A 19,549-nucleotide genomic window follows, 5' to 3' on the forward strand; every position below is an offset into this window, starting at 1 on the left:
AATAGGATTATAGGAAATGTATAGGCCAATTTAGGCTATACAACTGCTATAATATTTGTGCTTAATGCATACTAATACACATATGGTGCAGATATTACACATTATTAATATTATTATATATATGCTAGCCAGCATATATTGGTCAACAGGCCCCAGCTTGTCGCCTTGATGATTGTAATAGTCAAGGAGACACCTTTGCCAAATTAATAGAGATGGTGAGAGCCTTTATAAGTGATTTAAAGAGTTTTAATAAACTGTGTAAGTGGCAATACATAATTAACACAGCCAAAACTATACACCTTGTAACACAAGCAAAGCCTTAAGTGCAATTTCTATCCAAGTGTGGGAAATCCGTATTTCATACCTCACCGTGGATAAGGTTATTCAAGTCTTGTTTTACCTTGTACATGTTGTTGCTAAGTTGAATAACATCTGTGTCTTTTCTGTCTAGTACTGTTTTTAAATTTAAAATGAGTCAATTAATATGCATGTTAAAACCTGAGAGGTAAGTTTCAACTTCATTCTGACGGTGGAGCTCACTTTGGATGACAAATTTATTTTGAAAAGCTGGGATAGGCCTTATTACAGTGCATCCCACAGTGCTACGCATATGAGGAGTAGAACAGAAATTTGCAGTAGTGACCTTACAAGTGAGGCTTCCATATATAAATTCCTTGCAAGTACCGTATATATTCGATCATAAGCCAGTTCGTTTATAAGCTGATCCCCCCCCCAAGATGGATAAGTAAAAATGGAAAATTTTTATGACCCATTCATAAACTGACCCTATAATTCAGGGGTCGGCAAACTTTGGCTCCCGGACCATCAGGATAAGCCGCTGGCGGGTCGAGACGGTTTGTTTACTTCGAGCATCCGGAGGCACAGAGGTAAACCTAAGTAAACAAAATGTCCCGGCCCACCAGCAGCTTACCCTGATGGGCCGGAGCAACAACTGGTGGGGAAATTTTGGGGAGTGGGAAGAAGCAGGGGGTCACTCCTGTGACCATGCCCCACATGACCCCACCCCTAACGCGGGACCTCCCCACATGACCCCTCCCCATGTAGCCCCTCCCCACCCCACACTCTCCCCATCCTATCCCTTCCCACCTTACCTGGGGCAGGCCAGGGGAGGATGTCTCTGGCCCAGCTGGAGCTGCACTGGCAGGCCAGGTAGTGCAGCCGCATCCTGCCAGCCCCGGAGCTGCAGCTGCTTTGGAGGCTGTAGGGGAGAGCAGCATGGCGAGAAGTGGAGAGACTCTGGCCCCAACTCTTCCCTTCTGGCTCTGCTGCCTGAGCTGCCTCTCCTTGCCCCCTCTTTTTTGGGGAGGGGGCTATGTCCCTCCTTTCCCCCCTCTATAACCGTTCATAAGCCGACCCCCTTCTCTGGGGCTTCCCTTTTTTACTAAAAAAATTCAGCTTATGAACGAGTATATATGGTAGTTACTACACAGTACTGTCCATCCACATTATATGTCTCCCTTATTGCTTACTTGCCCTTGTTGTGTTGCTTCCCAGCCTTCTCTGCCTATATGCCAGCTTCTCCCACCATCACCTCTGTGCCTTCTTAGACACAGTCCCATGTGCATGGTAAGACTTCCCTGAGCTCATCCCAAAAGCCCCTGCCCTCTGACAAGCTCACTTTCTCCACACTGTCTACAGGGAATCTTCTCGTCTTCAAGAGCTGGCTCAAATATTTTGAATATTTCTTTATTTTGCTTAACCAGCTATAAGAATAGTTGAATTTCCTGCATTTATTGAACAATTTTATTGACTTAGGCAAATTACATCCATCATTCCCAGTTCTCTTCCCCATAACCTCAGCCTACCTGTCTCTTCTCTTGTCTGCCTGCCTTAAACTGTGAGCCACTCTGGAAAGGGACCATCTGTGATGGGTTTGGAGCTGCTCGGTAATAATTTATGAATAAGGTAGGTTGATTGGTTACTGGGACGGTTACTGTTTGAATATATTGATTTAGTTTAATGGGGATGGTCAGGAAACACAAGCAGAAAAGGAGCAAACATTTTAGAGTTGTTAAAAGCCAAAGACTAGACAGGAACACAAAAGATCAAAATAACTATAGTGGCCTTTGAAAGGACTCTGTCTCAAGCAGTGGAGGGGAGGGGAGTTGTTGAAGGAACCAGACTGAGACAGATGACATCTGCTGGAGCTGTCTGAAGAAGTTAGGCTGGCTGAGGTTACCATGAAGGGATGGTAAGTAAGACTTTAGGTAAAACAGACATGCATGCAGACTGGTTTTTTTTAAAAAAAAAGTTTTAAAGCTTTGTTTCTACTATTAATATAAACAATACTCTGGTTTTAAGAATGCTGTTTGGTTACTCAATTCACCATTGATCTAAGACTACCAAAGGAAAGAAGTCAGGATAAGAATGACTAAGCCCTGGTCTATATTACAAATTTATGTCAGTGTAACTATGGTCCTCGGGGTGTGGAAATCAACAGTCCTGGCATACCGACTAAACTCCTAGTGTAGACAGCACTATGTTGACAGGAGGGCTTCTCCCATCAACATAGCTACTGCTTCTTGCGGAGGTGGAGTACCTACACTGACAGGAGAAGCTCTCCCTTCAGCGTAGATACTATCTTCACTGCAGTGCTGTACGTGTAGACAAGCCCTAATACACAGGATACTGTAGCCCAGGGCCCAGTCTTGGAGTGGGAGAACTGCACATTTAGAAAGCTCCTAGCATATAGTGGGCGCTATCATAAACAAATAATAATGAGGCCTCAAACCAAACCAAAACCTGACTGACAAGACTTTCGCAAAACCCTTTTGTTTTTTTCCATTTCTAATCATGAGCATTGCATCACCTTACCTTATATTTATCTGCGTAATACCTGTACTACCATCTCGCTGGGCAAGGACTGCAGAGGAAACAATGACGTACATAATGAAAAACGCAATTGAAAGAACAGCCCAAACCAACAAACTGGTAGCGCCCCATCCAAATTCCATCCCAGCCTACGGAATCGGGAAGAGGCGGAAAGTCAGAATCGTTAGGTGGAAGTGACAAAAATAAAACGTAAAATATCAAATGCGAAGGAGTGAGGGGTTAAGAGGGGATTTCAAGTGAAAATGAGACAAGCAATAAGCAGAGTTGGGGCATGAGGTTTAGGGACAGCCCTCTGCATCTGAACTCTGATCAGGTTCTGAAAAACTGAAGGAAGGAAGAGGGTGAGGAGTGCTGAGGGAAGAACGGTATGTGTCAGTTTGAGACGTTGAACGAAGTGAAAATTAAGGTACAAACCTGAAAGCAACACCACAGGGGAGGTAAGTCAGTGAGTTGGAAGGCAGATCACAAAGTTAGGTGTGCTGCATAATTCAGAGCAAGCCGGCGCATGGAATTGGGTAGACTAGCACGGATAGCGCTGCGAAAGCTGAGGGCAGAATACTAATGTTTTAGCACTGTCAAGAATAAGAAGCTTGAGGATGTAGGCAATGTTCGAGAGATGTATGCATGGGAGCAGTGGTATTGCCATGCTTCAAAAATCATAAGTTGGGCCTTGAAAATCATGTGATGGGTTTTCAAATAATGTTACAGTCTTTGTATTTGTCTACTGGTTTTTGAACCTTTTGGGGTTATGCTTTCAAACTTCTTTTTGCAGCCATAAGGGCTAGAAATATACTCTTCTAAAAAGAAAACCTAAGATTCTCATGTATTCATATGACTCTAAAAGCTGAGACTTTAAGGAAAAAAAACACACCAAATATCACGAGATTTGCAGTAGAACCACAAGATTTGGCAATACTGGGAGTAGATTAAAAACAAGAGTTGCTGATCAAAAATGACAGCTAGATTTCTGGCAGTGGAGACAGGAAAATTGATCATGCTGTTATTTGGAAAAGCAAGGAGAGGATTGGAGAGAGTGGGCAGAGAGAAGATAATTTCTACTCTATCCCATAGCTGCTGTATCAGATGACATCAGGCATTCTGTTGCGTCACTGGAATCCTGTTTAGTTCAGTCTCCTTTCAGCCTTGTAACAACGTGAATTTCAGGGTTGTGAGTCAGTCTAAATGCCAGCGGGTCAGAAAACTGGTCTAGCGGAGTTTGTAAACTGTTGAAGCCACTGACATCTCTTTCAGTATCTGGTAATTTCATAGGCAATTGCTTAGACAACTACTCCTGACAGCGAAAACTCAAGAAAGAGCAGGGTGCATGCACATGCTGCTGAGTGACAGCAGGTAGAGCAGGTTCTTCCTCTTTTATTGCAGGTTAGATTTTTTCCTTATCACCTCCCATTGCTGCTACTGGTTTTGTAGGTTGCTGCTGCCACTTCTTGTCTGATAGTTTCCCTTGGGTATTCCCCTTTGTTCTGGGAACTAGAGGCAAAGCATGGCCAGTATTGCTTGCTTCCATGATCTGCCTATATTATCATACCCTTACGGACTGTCTGACTAAACGTGACTCCCCATCATACAGATATGGGGTTGATGGAGGTGCTCTATGAATTGATCCAAAGCTCACTGAAGTTAACAGGAGTCTTTCCATTGATTTCAATGGGCTGTAGATGAGACTTTGTTTGCAAATGCAGCACACAGGAACTATACATGTGAGTGTTTTAGTAAGAAAAGGATAGGCTTCCCTGGAAATGCTCTGCAAATCTCTGCAGAGAACAGAAGCACTTATCTGTCTGTAAGAAGATGGGCAATTGGCATAGTTTTGTTGTTGTTTTTTTTTAATGAGATTGAGCCCTGTTTAGGAAAATATGGATAAAACAGAGAGGGTGTTGGGTGACGCTCTGGAAAAATGAGGAGAAAATCTAAACTATGAATACAACAAAAAATGCAGAAAGTTAAACTTATCCCTTCTGTAACACCAGTAATCTCACTACAAAAGCAATTTTCCCTCTCTTGGTATTGACACCTCCTCATCAGTTATTGGGAGTGGACAACATCCACCCTGACTGAATTGACCTTGTCAACACTGGTTCTCCACTTGGAGGGTAACTCCCTTCTCTTCATGTGCCAATATATCTATGTCTGTATCTGTAATTTTCACTCCATGCATCTGAAGAAGTGGGGTTTTTTACCCACGAAAGCTTATGCCCAAATAAATCTGTTAGTCTTTAAGGTGCCACTGGACTCCTCGTTGTTTTTGTAGATACAGACTAACGCGACTACCCCTCTGATACTTGACAGTAATTTCAGTGCACTTACAACCAGGGTAGAATTTAGCCCAGGATTCAAACAGGAACTCTGTGCCTAATCTGGAAATAGAACCCAGGACTCCTAACTTCCAGCTGTGTCTATTATCATTGTTCCTGTATAAAGGTGGCTCCTAGCTCCCAGATCCCGTTGTGCTAGGCACTGTACAATACTATAAAAAAGGCAGTCCCTGTCGTGAAGGGCTTATTATCTAAATTTAAGACTATAGGCAATAAGTGGTCACTAACCACCTAATCCTGTGCATCCAATAGTTTTTGATGGTGCTTGGCTGTAGGATTTTAGCACTTTAGGAATAGCCTTGGAATAGAGAAACTCCCCAGGTTACCTTTAAAAGATGCTTATTGGACCTATTGTGATTAATCTGTTCTTAGTTGGGTTAAGGCCTGTTTTTTTCAATGTCTTCTTTAATTGTGTTTTTCTGTACCAGTGTGCTCAGCCTGGGTCAACTAACTTTGGTTGGAAGCAAATCATCATTTTGCAGATTCTGCCAAAGTTTACCTTGCTTTTAAGCATTGGGTGAAAAAATCCTGCTATCATCAGACTCCCTAGCTAAACGCTACATACCATCAATAAAAATGTACAGGATTCTGTCCTTAGAATGTCAGATTTTAACCCCATTAAACTCAATGAAAATATAGCCACATTCTTCCCTTTGATAAACCCACTCCGCTCTAGCATGTCATTGGACATTTCTCCAAGGGCACAATTTTGTGCCTCATATCCAACAACTTTCTTCATTTCTTCAATGCAACAAAAACGGAGAAGAAAATAATCAATACTACAATACACTGAATAACCTGGGTGAAATTCTATGGCCTGTGGTATATAGGAGGTCAGACTAGATGGCCACAATGATCTCTTCTGGTCTGAACCTTTATGGGTGAATTTTTGGCTCCAGTGAAGTCAATGGAAGGTTTGCCATTAATTTCAAAGGGGCTAGGATTTTAACCCTTGAATGTATTAAGTTCATTCTGGAAAAGAAATGTGGCTCATCAGACCATTGTTTGGCCTCACTTTACTTCCTGTTCCCTACTGCTGCTTATGGCTCTCTGGTCCTAGGAAATATCAGTCACCGTGACAAGGGGACAGTCCTTCCATCCTCTCTGCCCATAGGTGGGGCACATCATTGCTCATGGAGACTACTCCAGCTTCTGTCGAGTAGTTCCATAGCTGTTCTGTGATGCAGGTTGCAGGAAGATAGTTGTGGTCTGGTTATTCAGCCATGGCCATTTGCTCCATTTTGAAGGAAAACAAGAGATAATGGCTCTTATTTTTAAACCCCGCTTAGCGCTTTCCTTTTTGTGCTTACAATTTGCATTCAGAATTACAGCAGCAATTTTTTGCACTGGGTGAAGGCTCTACAGAGAGAGGATGTTAAAACAGTAAAGGTTGAATCCTAACAAGTCATTTGTAATGTAATTGTTTGTAATTATTTGTCTTTAAAAAGAAAAAAAATGCCCCACAAATTATAGCCAGCTTTATCGTTAGCATCAAATGACTTCAGAACAAGAACCCTCCCGCCCACTGCACACAAATTGGTGTATAGCCATGATTCCTGCTCATGGAATTTAAAATAAAATAAAAGAGTGTGTAGGAAGGTAACGCGAAAGCCAAGCTAACAAATCACCCTGGAGGGATTTGAGCTACAATTCTTCTACTTCACTAATCTGTGGGAAGCAACAAACAAGTTAGGACACAGCACGGGTGCTGATGAGAACCATAAGCATCAAAACTCTGCAGCTTGGAAATAATTTGCACCTGCCTCAGCTCCATTCAATGAGGGGCGGTGTTTGAGGTCTCCATACTTAGTGGTCAAATATAATTACAAAACTGCCTTTTTGTTTGTTTTTGAGCTCCCAAAAAAGAATTCTAGGCAAGGTGCTTTTTCTTTGTTGCAAAACTAAAGGTGGTGGAATCAAATTACTTTCAACTGTGCCTTTTTCAATTTGGCCATTTAAACAACCTTCCCTTTTCTAATGGGGCTGTTTTTTATAACTAACCTGCTGGTGCTTTAGATGACTGAATTGTTGTTTTTCAAATGCAATTTTTTAGACCATTTTTGGGTGAGGGGGGAAGAACACAAGTTTGGTTCAGTACATCTGCCTTGCCCCATTCTCCCCACCACTACTACCTCTTTAGGGGATCGGATGGTGCACTAGAACAATTGAAAATAGAAGTGGCTTTCTTCTTGTAAGCAGACCCAGAAATCAAACTGACCTAAAAGCACCAAAGATGAATGTGTCATAAAAAATATCAGTTAGCAGTATGCCCACAGGTGCCACTGTTGCTTAGCACATGCTCTTGTTCTTTACATGCTTTGTCTGTCTTGTGAGAATCATCGAAGATTAGGGTTGGAAGAGACTTCAGGAGGTCAGTAGCAGTTCCTCCAACAGCGAGTGTAGGTGTTACCTAGTCTGTACTGTTTTCTACAAAAGTGTGTGCTTATATTCCAAACAGCTCTGCACTTTGGATGCTCAGCTCCTCTGCGCTTATTTTGGTGCATAAACAGAAGCTGAACTAGGGAAAATCTGGTCTCAGCTCTGGGTGCTGAGTGCTTTTGAAAATTCTGGCCTAAATTGCTTTAGAAGAGCAACACTCAGCTGTTGACAAGCTAGTCACCATAGTTATATTTGTGATCCTGCTGCCAGACGTGCCAAGGACAGCCAGCAGAATGGTCAGCCTATGCTGATGAATGAAAGAGGAGTTGAGTCACTATCAACTGCTGAGGATAAAATGAATGTAGAATCATAAGAACTGCTTGCGCAGGGATAGACAATGGATAGAGGAACTGTAAAATAATTATAGCTCTCGGGTCTCTCTAGTTACTATGGACTACACTTAGCTAGTCTTTTCCACAGCATAGCTGCTAAATAAACCTCTGTTAATTAGCTACCGAAGGCTGGTGGCCTGTTTAGTGTGGAGCAGCTTTTGAACAACATACAGTCAAGAAATGCTTAGCTTAACTCTAGCTATAACCCAACAGGCGATGCTTCATCCTGCAGTAGTAATGAGCCTTTCTGAAGTCACCATAAATCTGAGAGGCAGTTGATCCCATAGAAAGGATGCTGGATTGAGCATCAGGAAAGCTGCGTTCTAAAATCTTCTGAACTCCTGTGTGATGCTGGGTAAATCACGTCACTTCTCTGTGCCTCTAACTTGTCTATTTAAGCCGTACCCCTTTAACCATTTAAGCATATGTACATTCACTATTGTCAGTCATTCCCTAATCATAGAAATGTAGGACTGGAAGGGATCCCGATAGGTCATCTCATACAGCCCCCTGCACTGAGGCAGGACCAAGTACACCTCCTAGACCATCCCTGACAGGTGTTTGTCTAACCTGTTCTTAAAAACCTCCAACAATGGGGATTCCACAGCCTCCCTTACAAGCTCATTCCAGAGTTTAACTGCCCTTACAATTAGAAAGCTTTTCCTAATATCTAACCTAAATCTCCCTTGCTGCAGATTAAGCCCATTAGTATTTGTCCTACCTTCAACGGACCTGGAGAATAACTGAACAGTCATCTTTATAACATCCCTTAACATATTTGATCACTGCTATCAGGTCCACTCAGTATTCTTTTCTCAAGACTAAACATACCCAGTTTTTAAGTCTTTCCTCATAGTTCAGGTTTTCTAAACCTATCATCATTTTTGTTGCTCTCCTCTGGGCTCTCTCCAGCTTGTCCACATCCTTCCTAAAGTGTGATGCTCAAAACTGGACACAGCACTCCAGCTGAGGCCTCACCAGTGCTGAGTAGAGCGGGACAATTACCTCCCATGTCTTACAAATATGTCCTATTAATACACCGCAGAATGATATTCGCCTCTTTTGTAACTGCATCACATTGTTGGCTCATATTCTGTTTTTTACCCACTCTATCCCCCAGATCCTTTTGAGCAATTCTACTGCCTAGCCAGTTATTCTTCATTTTGTAGTTGTGCATTTGATTTTTCCTTCCTAAGAGTAGCACTTTGCACTTTTCTTTATTGCAGTTCATCATGTTGCTTTCAGACCAATTTTCCAAGTTATGAAGGTCATTTTGAATTCTAATCCTGTCCTCCAAATGTTAGTGACCCCTCCCAGTTTAGAGTCATCCTCAAGCTTTATCAGTATACTCTCCACTCCATTATCCGAGTCATTAATGAAAACATTGATTAGTACCAGACCCCTATGGGACCCCACTAGATATATCCTCCCAGTTGAACAACGAACCATTGAGACCTACTCTTTGAGTGAGTAGTGAGTGATCTTTCAATCAATTTTGCACACACTTTATAGTAATTTAATCTAGACCATATTTCCCTAATTAGCACGTGAGAATGTCATGTGGGACCTTTTCAAAAGCCTTCCTAAATTCAAGAAACATAACATCTATAGCTTCACCCCCAGCCACAAGGCCAATAACCCTGTCTAAGAAGGAAAGTAGGTTGGTTTGACATGATTTGCTCTTGACAAATGTTTGTTGGCTCTTCCTTATGACCCTACTATCCTCTAGGTGGATAGTAACGTTAAGCACATGCATAAGTGTTTGCAGATTTGGTGTCTTACATTGTAAAATATTTGGGGCAGTGACCATTTTTTGTGTGTGTGGCTAGCACAATGGGCCCTTATAGCAGAATGAGGACATTAGGTGCTACTGTAATGCAAATAATAGCAATCACCTTTTAAAATTTAGTTCTCTTCCTGAATTGTATGTTGGATTCTCATTTTCTGATATTTTAAATGACCATTAGTATGAAAAACAGTTCATATGGAACAGATGATGTGTATTGGCTCTTAAATTATACAAAATATCTATGTCTGGATGCTATTAGAACTGTGATTTTTTAGTGGAGTCATATAAAGAGAATAAAGGAAGACAAATGATTTTGCGAACATAATTGACTCAAAAGGTACATTCTTTGAATTGCTTTTGATTTGCATGAACAATTAGCAAAACAATTAGTTATTGAGAAGGACCTAAAAAAAAAATTAGGCCACCCAGAGGTCCTTTTAACATATCAAAATTAATAAGTGATTAAATCAACATCTTTTTTTCCCATAATCCTGTTACTGTTCTGCATGTAAAAACTGAGCATTACAATAGTGATTTGAAGCCAAGGTAGATAAGGAGCATTGCCATTAGTTTCTACCCTCTCCAGAGAGGGAAATCTGGGGTATCGCCTTGACAACTGCAAACACTGGAACTGTGTTCTTTGTATATTCCTATTCAGTGTTGACCTGCTTTTCACTTTTCATAGATTCATAGATACTAAGGTCAGAAGGGACCATTCTGATCATCTAGTCCGGCCACAGAATCTCACCCACCCACTCCTACAAAAAACCTCACCTATGTCTGAGCTATTGAAGTCCTTAAATCATGGTTTAAAGACTTCAAGGAGCAGAGAAGCCTCCCTCAAGTCAACCATGCCCCATACTTTTCTTCATTAAAGCAGCAGAATGCAAAGTTATTAAGTCTGATTTGTCTGTGCACAGATGTAGATCTTGGTACGAACAAAGTAACACATTTTATATGATATCTGTGATCCTATTATTGTTTATCTTACTCTAGTCTCTCCTTATAATTTTCAGTACAATTCTATTGCATTCTTGGACCAAATGAGCCCCCAGTGGTGGCTCAAAGCACAAGGCAAAACTGTAGTGAGCTCCTTTTTTCCTGCTGAAGAGGTGGGAGTGTGGGGTACTTCAGATGTCCCTAAGCTTGTGATCATCACCAAAAAATGTATTAGCAGCAATTAGTAATAATTATTCATTTTAAAAAGCAAATTAAATCCCAGGTAGGCTTTGCTCTTATTTCTTTTTCTATTTTTTTTAAATGTCTGTCATGAATTGCAGCATATACATGTCACATATAAACCCACACAGATGACTAAAGCACAACTAAACTGTCAGCTCAATAAAATCAACTAAAATGTCAATTTCCAAGAAGCATCCTGAACCACAGAACAAACTCAGCCCCGGCTCCAGCTACCCTATCAGGCAAACCGTAAAATGACAGAGACCTTGCAATGTGCCCTGAAAGATAACAAACTGTTGGATCAGCTGGGAAAGCAAATTCCATCATTTACTTTGACAGTGTCCCTTTAACTATTTGTTTGGATGCTGTGTCTCCTCTGCGCTTTTGTGTGTGTCCATATGATGACATAAGAATGGCTGTATGATCAAACACTTGTTCTGTAATAGTACAATTTACCCTATTTCTCAAACAACATACACAGTCTCTCTCTTTACAGTTTCTCAGATAGTGCTCTATAATATCCTACAATTTATTTTACATCGTTGGATAACTGTGTCGCAGTTCAGGGCAACTGCAACTGTATTTTCCTCTTATCCTCCAGTTAAGGGCCCTCAGCCTTAGGCTTCTGACTCCCGGCTCCCAGCCATCACTTCTCTTGGGCAGAAACATGCATCTCTCTCCCTCCTGACCAAGCTAAACAATTCCCTATCTATACAGTGAATTCACAAGCAAATCCAACTACCTAAGGAGGCCTGCTTTGTTTTTCCCCTGAGAGGCTACCAACAGTATAATTACCCACAGTTAATTTACCATAATGCTCTTTTTCAGCAAGCATATTTATTCTAAGGGTAAAAGCACTATAGAGAAAACACTGAAATCAATCAAAGAATCTATATGCATTCTAAAAAGCTTACCAAAAATCACCCCAATTCCAACAAGGGCTCTGGCAGGTCAACCTTCAAACCCCACCAAGAAATCTTTCTGTGGTCACAAGTTTGTAATTGCCTTAGCTCAGAGCATCCACCACATAAATCTGAGAATTACTCTTTTAACCATTTGGAGCCTCTGATCTTGTGCTCATGTACCAGGTGACAGTGGGGTTCTCCTCAGGGTGCAGCTTCAAAAGTATGGGTCCAGAAAGAAGACCTTGCCTTCCCTTCTTCCCCAGTATTTCCTAAGAATGTCATTTAATTTGTGTGTCTAGCACATTGCTTCAAAGAGTTTGTTGGAGCTCATAAAACTTTATAGGGTCTATATTAGCCATGTCTCCTCCTTAAAGAAGTTACATACAACCCCACAATAATACATAAACATTTGCGTTTTTAATAACGTGAACTCCTAAAATACTTAATTCAGTCTGGTTTAATTTAATTCAATAAGGTTTGTCCTGGATTATTGCAGGAAATTCCCATATCTGTCACAAGCCGTGCATAACACCTCACAGGTTTTCATTTTTCATACATTAATTGTCCCAAAGGCCCAGCACAACTTTCTAAATTTGTACTCTTTATGGAAGTTTTATTCTCTCTCAGGTGTAAATTATAATAATGATGGCACTCGTACTATTTCACAGTATTTTTCATTTGGCCACAGATACCCTTTGGAACAGATTATTACTGTAACTCACAAGCTGCTTCTAAGAGTAATACATGCACAAAGTTTACTCTATTTACTATTTCTCATTTATCTCTCACTTATGTAAACAGAATGAACCTAAGAGTTCAAAAAGAAAAGGAAAAGCTTTGCTCACGAAAGCTTATGCTCTAATAAATTTGTTAGTCTCTAAGGTGCCACAAGTACTCCTTTTCTTTTTGCGAATACAGACTAACACGGCTGCTACTCTGAAACCTAAGAGTTCAAATTATCAAGAGATAAGGCCCCTCAAATTTGGGGTTGTTTTTATTTGCCTTCCAGTGTCGGTGCCTTTAGGCTGTTCTCGCTTCATGTTCTCCAGCTTTTCTTAGCAACCATGATGCCTAGAAACTTGCTTTTTTTAAAAAATGAAAAGCTGAAATTTTCATGCAGTCTCTTGATCCTAGCAGCTCAGGTTTTAAAAATACATTTCAACTATTGTGGGACTTGTGATAAAATCATGGGTTGGCAATATTGTGTCTAAGTATAACTACATGGGGAACAAATATATAATAACGGGCTCTTCAATCTAAAAAGGTATAACATGATCCAATGGCTGGAAGTTGAAGCTAGACAAATTCAGACAGGAAATAAGGCATACATTTTTAACAGTGAGGGTAATTAACCATTGGAGCAATTTACCAAGGGTTGTGGTGGATTCTCCATCACCACTGACAATTTTAATATCAAGATTCGGATACTTTTCTAAAATATTGTCTCTAGCAATTATTTTGGGGCAGTCCTATGGCCTGTGTTTTATACAGAAGCTCAGACTGGATGATTGCAATGGTTCATTCTGATCTTGGACTCTGTGAACTTGTGTGTTTTTTTTTTTAATATGACTGTCCTCAAACTGCCTTCATAAAGTGCAAATATTACTTTTCAATATATTGTATGTGCTTTCTGCACACTGTCAAACTGTGTCTTTAATTTCAGAAAAGAATTGGTATACACAGCACCGTTCACTACAGGTTTGAAAATTCTGTATTTGTAATTCTACAGGAAAGCTGAAAACTGGTTTTTTTCCACCATAAACATTTGGCCTGACCCTCTTTTGCCCTCTAACTTGTGCAGTCAATCACATTATTGCAAAATGTCTGCTATATGGATGTCAAATGCTACCAAACCAGAAGAGACTTTGCACTGCTGTAAATGACTGACTGCATAAAGTACGGGCAATGGAGAATCAAGCCCTGTGTGTTTCACAGTGCTATGGAGATAACCGTATTAAATAGGTATTATATATTTACAGTCAACTTGGGCTTGTGAGGCTCAGGTGGCAGGGCTGTTTCATTGATGTGAAGACTTCTGGGCTTGGGCTGGAGCCCAAGCTTTGTGACACTCCCACCTCACAGAGTCCGAGAACCCAAGCCCGGAAGTCTACACAGCCTGCACCCCGAGCCTCACGACCCCGAGTCACCTAGCACAGGCCAGTTGTGAGTGTAGTGGGTGAATCCCCGAGTGCTCGGTCGGCGCATGAGGCTCTCTATCCTTCAGACCCCCCTGCACATACTCCAGGATGTGGGGACAGCCTTGTCGCCCACCTCTTGGGTTTTATTTGAGAGGGTCCTGCGAGAGGCTGCTCTCCGCTCACCCTTCACCTCAGGCCCTCCAGACCTTTTAATCAGGCCCCTGTCCCACGAGCCCCCGGTTCCCTCTGCTCCATAATCCAAGCAGGCTGCGTACCCTGCAGCCAGTTCACTTCCGAACCGTGCTAAGGGAACAACTTTACACGCTTGTGCTCCACACATTTCACTTCCTCACCCTCGTGTCCTGCCCCGGTACCAAGTTGCGGGACTTTCTACCACCTGTAGAGGGTGAGGAACCTAAGTGGGCCAGCCTCTATTCCACCCTGGTCCTGCAGCCTGCTGGGGATATTGGTTGGCGGCTCCTTCATAGAGCCATGAGTACAGGCGTGTACATGGCAAAGTTCACCCCCATCCCTGATGCCTGCCCCTTTTTCAGCATGAGGGAGACCCTAGCTCATGCTTATCTAGAATGTGACAGGTTTCAGCCCATATTCCAGCTCCTCCCCCTATTCCAGAACCTCCTGGGTGCACTTTTCCCCACACCTCTTCATATATTCACACCCTGTCCATGGCCCCACAAAGTTGCGAGTCCTCGTCAACCTCCTCCTAGCCCTAGCCAAAGTGGCCATCTACTGCACGAGGGGGTGTTCGGTGACTGTGGGGCCTATTTCCATTCCTCCCTGGTCTCACGCATCCGGCCAGAGTTCCTCTGGGCAGGGTAAGCTTTGAGGAGCAGTTTGGGGTTCTCTGCTCGGTGTCCCCTGCTGGATCCCTAGTTCTGAACCTGTGACCTCCACTCCCTGCCCTGCTATTCCTTAGTTGTTCCCTGAATTCAGTTGGGTCTCGGGTTCAGCGGTTCCCCCCATAAGGCTGGGAGAGGGGCCTTTAGAAGCGGGTGGGTGCCTCCCGGAATTTCCAACAAGGCCAGCTGCGGGTGTCGAGTTGCTGCGTAGATTGTTACCAAGTGAGTCCATATTATAATTTAACTGCAAATCCGTATATAGTTTCCCCATCTGTAAAATGGGGATAATGATACTGACTTCGTGTTTGAAAAGTACTTTGAGATCTGCTGATGAAAAATGCAATATAAGAGCTTGGTATTATTATCTAGGATAGCACCAGCACACGCTAATTTTCACTGTTGCTCTGCTCTTGCACTTTAGCTATATTTAAGCTGTCAACTTAATTTTTTTAAGTTTTTTTTTCCCATCTGTTTTCAGTTAGCATGCCCAGAATTTTATATTCTAAGGTTACGCTTCAGACTGATTTCAGAGTAGCAGCCGTGTTAGTCCGTATTCGCAAAAAGAAAAGGAGGACTTGGGGCCCCTTAGAAACTAACAAATTTATTAGAGCATAAGCTTTCGTGAGCTACAGCTCACTTCATCGGATGCATTTGGTGGAAAAAGTGAGCTGTAGCTCACGAGAGCTTATGCTCTAATAAATTTGTTAGTCTCTAAGGTGCCCCAAGTCCTCCTGTTCTTTTTGCTTCAGCCTGAGGTGGTCTGCAAGGAACCAAAGCTCTCTGGCTTCCCCTATAGGACAAAACGGGGAAATGCATCATTTTTCTCACAGGTTTAATTTTTCAGTGGCTCTCTACCTTTCCAGACTATGGGACCCCTTTCAGGGGTCTGATTTGTCTTGCATATCCCCAAGTTTCATCTCATTTAAAAAAAAAAAAACCTACTTGCTTACAAAAACCAAACATAAAAATAAAGGGGGCCCAGCACCCTATTACTGAAAAATTGCTTCCTTTCTCATTGTTTCCATAGAATTATAAAATAAATCCATTGGAATATAAATAGTGTACTTACATTTCAGCGTATAGTACCTAGAGCTGTATAAGTCATTGCATGAAATTTTACTTTGTACTGACTTGGCTGGTGCTTTTTATGTAGCCTGTTGTTAAACTAGGCACATATCTGCCTGAGTGGATGCACCCCCCCGACCTCTGTGTACCCACAAGAGTACACGTAGCCCGGGCTGAGACGCACACCTGGCTCCTGCTCCTTGGTACATTGCAGGCGTGGGGAAGGGATGCTTGTTGTGAGACGAAACTTGCAACGATCATTTTACTCCAGCAGCAGGGTTGGCACAAATTGGGCTATTTGAGGCCCGGCCCCTTTGCTTGAAATTCAAAATATTTTTGCCACTTTGGAATTGAAATGTGGAAAACGTCCGCCGGCTCTGGCCCTGTCGGGGGGCTGGCTGGGGCAGACGGAGGGTCTGGGTTAGGGCGGCGCCAGGTGGGATTTTGTTACACGCCGTGGCCGTGGCCTCGGGCGGGGGGGGGGGGGAGGGGCACAAGACGTTGGATTGGCCAAAAGTTGTCTGGGGGTGGCGGGTTGGGTTGGTTTTTTTGCTAGTGCCACGGCATCCGCCCTGGGTGGGTCTGGCCGGCACCCGGCGGAAGCTTTCCTAGCTGAGGGCGCTGGCTTTGCGGGCGGCCGCGGCCGAGCCAGCCGCCGCGGCTGGGCGCCCGGAATTGGCGCCAAGCGCCGCCGGGGGCCCGGCAGGAGCGCGCGGGGGCGGGGCCTGCAGCGCGGCGCGCGGCGCGGCCTCTCCGCTCGGCTCCCGCCCTTGGGGCGGGGTCTCTGCCGACGGCTCAGGCCCCGCCCCCGCCCCCGCGCGCGCGCCGCTTCCTGCCCGGCGCTTTCCGAAGCCGCCCCACGTGCCGCCGCCGGCTCGGGCCCGCCGCGGAGCATGGCGACGGGGCAGCCGCTGGGTAACGCCGCGCGCCGGCCGCTCGCGGTCTGAGCCTTCCCTGCAGCAGGGCCGGGGCTGCGCGTGCCCGGGCTCTGGTGGGGCGGGGGGAATCCGGGGCCTGGGCCTGGGCCTGGCGTTGGCGGCCTCCGGAGCTGACTCTCCAGCCAGCCCGCCCGCCCCACGGGCTTCGCCATGCTCTTGCCCCCGGCCAAGGGAAGGGGGGGGGGCAGATTGGAAGTGGGGGCCTGTGGGTTTTTCGTGTTGCCCGTTAAACAGATTTTAGTTGGATCCCCTCCCCCCCCCCCCCCGCCCAGCAGGGGTGCCGGGAAATCGTGTTTGAAACAAACAGCGCAAGTTTGGGTTTCGGTTGGGTTCCCTTTGCAATTGTCCAGGGTCCAAATCACAGTCATTTGCACCAGCGTAACATGACTGTAAAGCCTGTGCAAACTGTTTCTAAAGAGCCTTTTACATCTGGGCCCCGTGCCTTTTGCACAGATGTAAATAACTGCGCAAGGTGCAAGGCACAGTCCTGAATTGGCCTTATGCCGTGACTGTTAACATGGCATTCAGGCCGTGTCTAGGCTGGGCCACTTATGTCACCAGGACTTTTGTTGCTCGGGGGAGGGGGGGGGTGTTGTGTTTTTTTCACACCCCTGAGAAACAAAAGTTTCTCTCTCCTGTCGCGTGCTCTTACAGCAGCACCGCTGTAAGCTTGTAAGTTTGGACATGGCCTTAGTTAATAATTGGGGTGATGGCTGGAGCTGAAGAGAACCCAGCTCGCTCCGTGGCTGCGCAGGGCTGATAGAGTGAACGGGACTATTTTAGGTTTCAGAGTAGCAGCCGTGTTAGTCTGTATCTGCAAATGGAAAAGGAGTACTTGTGGCACCTTAGAAACTAACAAATACATGTGTTAGTCTCTAAGGTGCCACAAGTACTCCTTTCCTTTTAGGAGTTTTTTAAGAAGTTATTTGGCTGGAAATATAAGCAGAGGCAGCTATGAATATATTCTATGAAGCTCCTTCAAATTAGAGAATAAAAAACTGCCTCCCTGCTCATTATGACTTGCTCACTGATCTTCTGGGACCTGGTGTCCGCATCCGATGAAGTGAGCTGTAGCTCACGAAAGCTTATGCTCTAATAAATTTGTTAGTCTCTAAGGTGCCACAAGTACTCCTGTTCTTTTGGTGTCCTCACTTGGAACCGTTAAGGGACCCAGCTTTGCAATCAGTTCTTGGTGCTCTCGGCATCTGCATGCGCAGATCCAAACCCCCTAGTCAGGGCCTTGGTTAAGATTTTGTGGTTACAGCAGGGGACTGGGCCTGCTTTTTCTATTCCTGACACCAATTTGCTATGGCACTTGCTTAGGCAAGTAACTTATCCTTGGTTTACCCATCATAAAATAAAGACATCCCTAGGAGAGTGTGTGTTTAATGCTTAGGAAATAGCAACTGCATTCATTCCTGTTCAGTACAGATAACACCAAACATTATTATTATAAATGATATCCAGCTCTTATCTTTCCATCCATAGATCCGAAAGTGCTTTACAAAGTAGGTTCGTATCATCATTCCCATCTTACAGGTGGGGAAACTTAGGCACAGACCGGCAAAGTGACTTGCCCTAGGTCATCCAGCAGGCCAGAGACAGAGCTGGAAGTGAGCTACAGCTCACTTTGTCGGATGCGTTTGGTGGAAAATACAGTGGGGAGATTTATATACACACACAGAGAACTCTCTGTGTGTGTATATAAATCTCCCCACTGTATTTTCCACCAAACACATCCGATGAAGTGAGCTGTAGCTCACGAAAGCTTATGCTCAGATAAATTTGTTAGTCTCTAAGGTGCCACAAGTACTCCTTTTCTTTTTGAGAATACAGACTAACACGGCTGCTACTCTGAGAGCTGGAAGTGTAGAACCTAGTGCCAGTTCAGTTCTCTATCTGCTAGGCCGCATAGCCTTCTAGGAGTACGGGCAAATGTTTAATGATACTGTTAGATTGTGCAGTTACTCAGCCAGGCAGCAGACTCTGCTGGCATTTGAACATGCAGCTCGTCTACAGAAGTAATTTCTAGTTTTGATTTTAAAATTGTTTAATGAGGTTAGTTGCGTATTTGGCCTCAAATCTGTTACTTTATGCAGTGTGGTAAAGGGGAAAATATCCATCTGTGTGTTACCAGAATGTTCCCTCTCTTCTCTTCTTCTCCTAGCTTTATTCAGTGTCTCAGACAAGACTGGCCTGGTAGAATTTGCAAAATGCCTCAACTCTCTTGGGTTGGGTTTGGTTGCCTCTGGAGGAACGGCAAACTGTCTTAGGGGTGCTGGCCTGAACGTCAGGTAAGAGCTCTCTCTTTCAGTGTCAACATTATTCCCAACCAAAAATATATCAAACGTCTGAAAATGTTAAATCATTTGATTAGTTTGCTGTGATTTGCGGCAAAGAGGGGGAGGGAAATGTACCATTTAAATGCAACAGACCTCAAGGTCTGGCTCCTTGGTTGGAAGCAGATTGAGTCCAAAGAATGTTGATATAAGGGAGTGTGTGTGGTGACTGATGGGGAAGTGAGGGTTCCTGCAATCCGGGTGTTCTCATTTTGCCCTGACCCAGTTCCTCTCCTGTCAGGTAATATGTTGTCCTGAAAAATCAGGCCTTAATCCTAGTCTGTGCTGGCAGCTGAAAACTGGTCTTTGCCCCTTCTGGAGAGTAGGAAATGTTACAGGGTTTTATGGGGATTTGGAGACTATTTCTGTTCAAAAC

The 19,549-nt window shown here is 43.8% G+C and overlaps 1 protein-coding gene across 1 annotated transcript in view; it reads left to right on the forward strand.

Annotated features, from left to right (window-relative positions):
* The first annotated feature begins 16,668 nt into the window (after positions 1-16,668).
* The window catches only part of ATIC (5-aminoimidazole-4-carboxamide ribonucleotide formyltransferase/IMP cyclohydrolase), a 32,237-nt gene continuing 29,356 nt past the window's right edge, over positions 16,669-19,549 (forward strand). The window contains exons 1-2 of the mRNA XM_038422458.2: positions 16,669-16,811; positions 19,002-19,128. Coding sequence (XP_038278386.1) covers positions 16,790-16,811; positions 19,002-19,128 — 149 coding nt within the window. The 5' untranslated portion in view covers positions 16,669-16,789. The remainder of the gene's footprint in view (positions 16,812-19,001; positions 19,129-19,549) is intronic.

This window comes from Dermochelys coriacea, chromosome 11 (assembly GCF_009764565.3).
Source record: "Dermochelys coriacea isolate rDerCor1 chromosome 11, rDerCor1.pri.v4, whole genome shotgun sequence".
Lineage (NCBI taxonomy): Eukaryota > Metazoa > Chordata > Testudines > Dermochelyidae > Dermochelys > Dermochelys coriacea.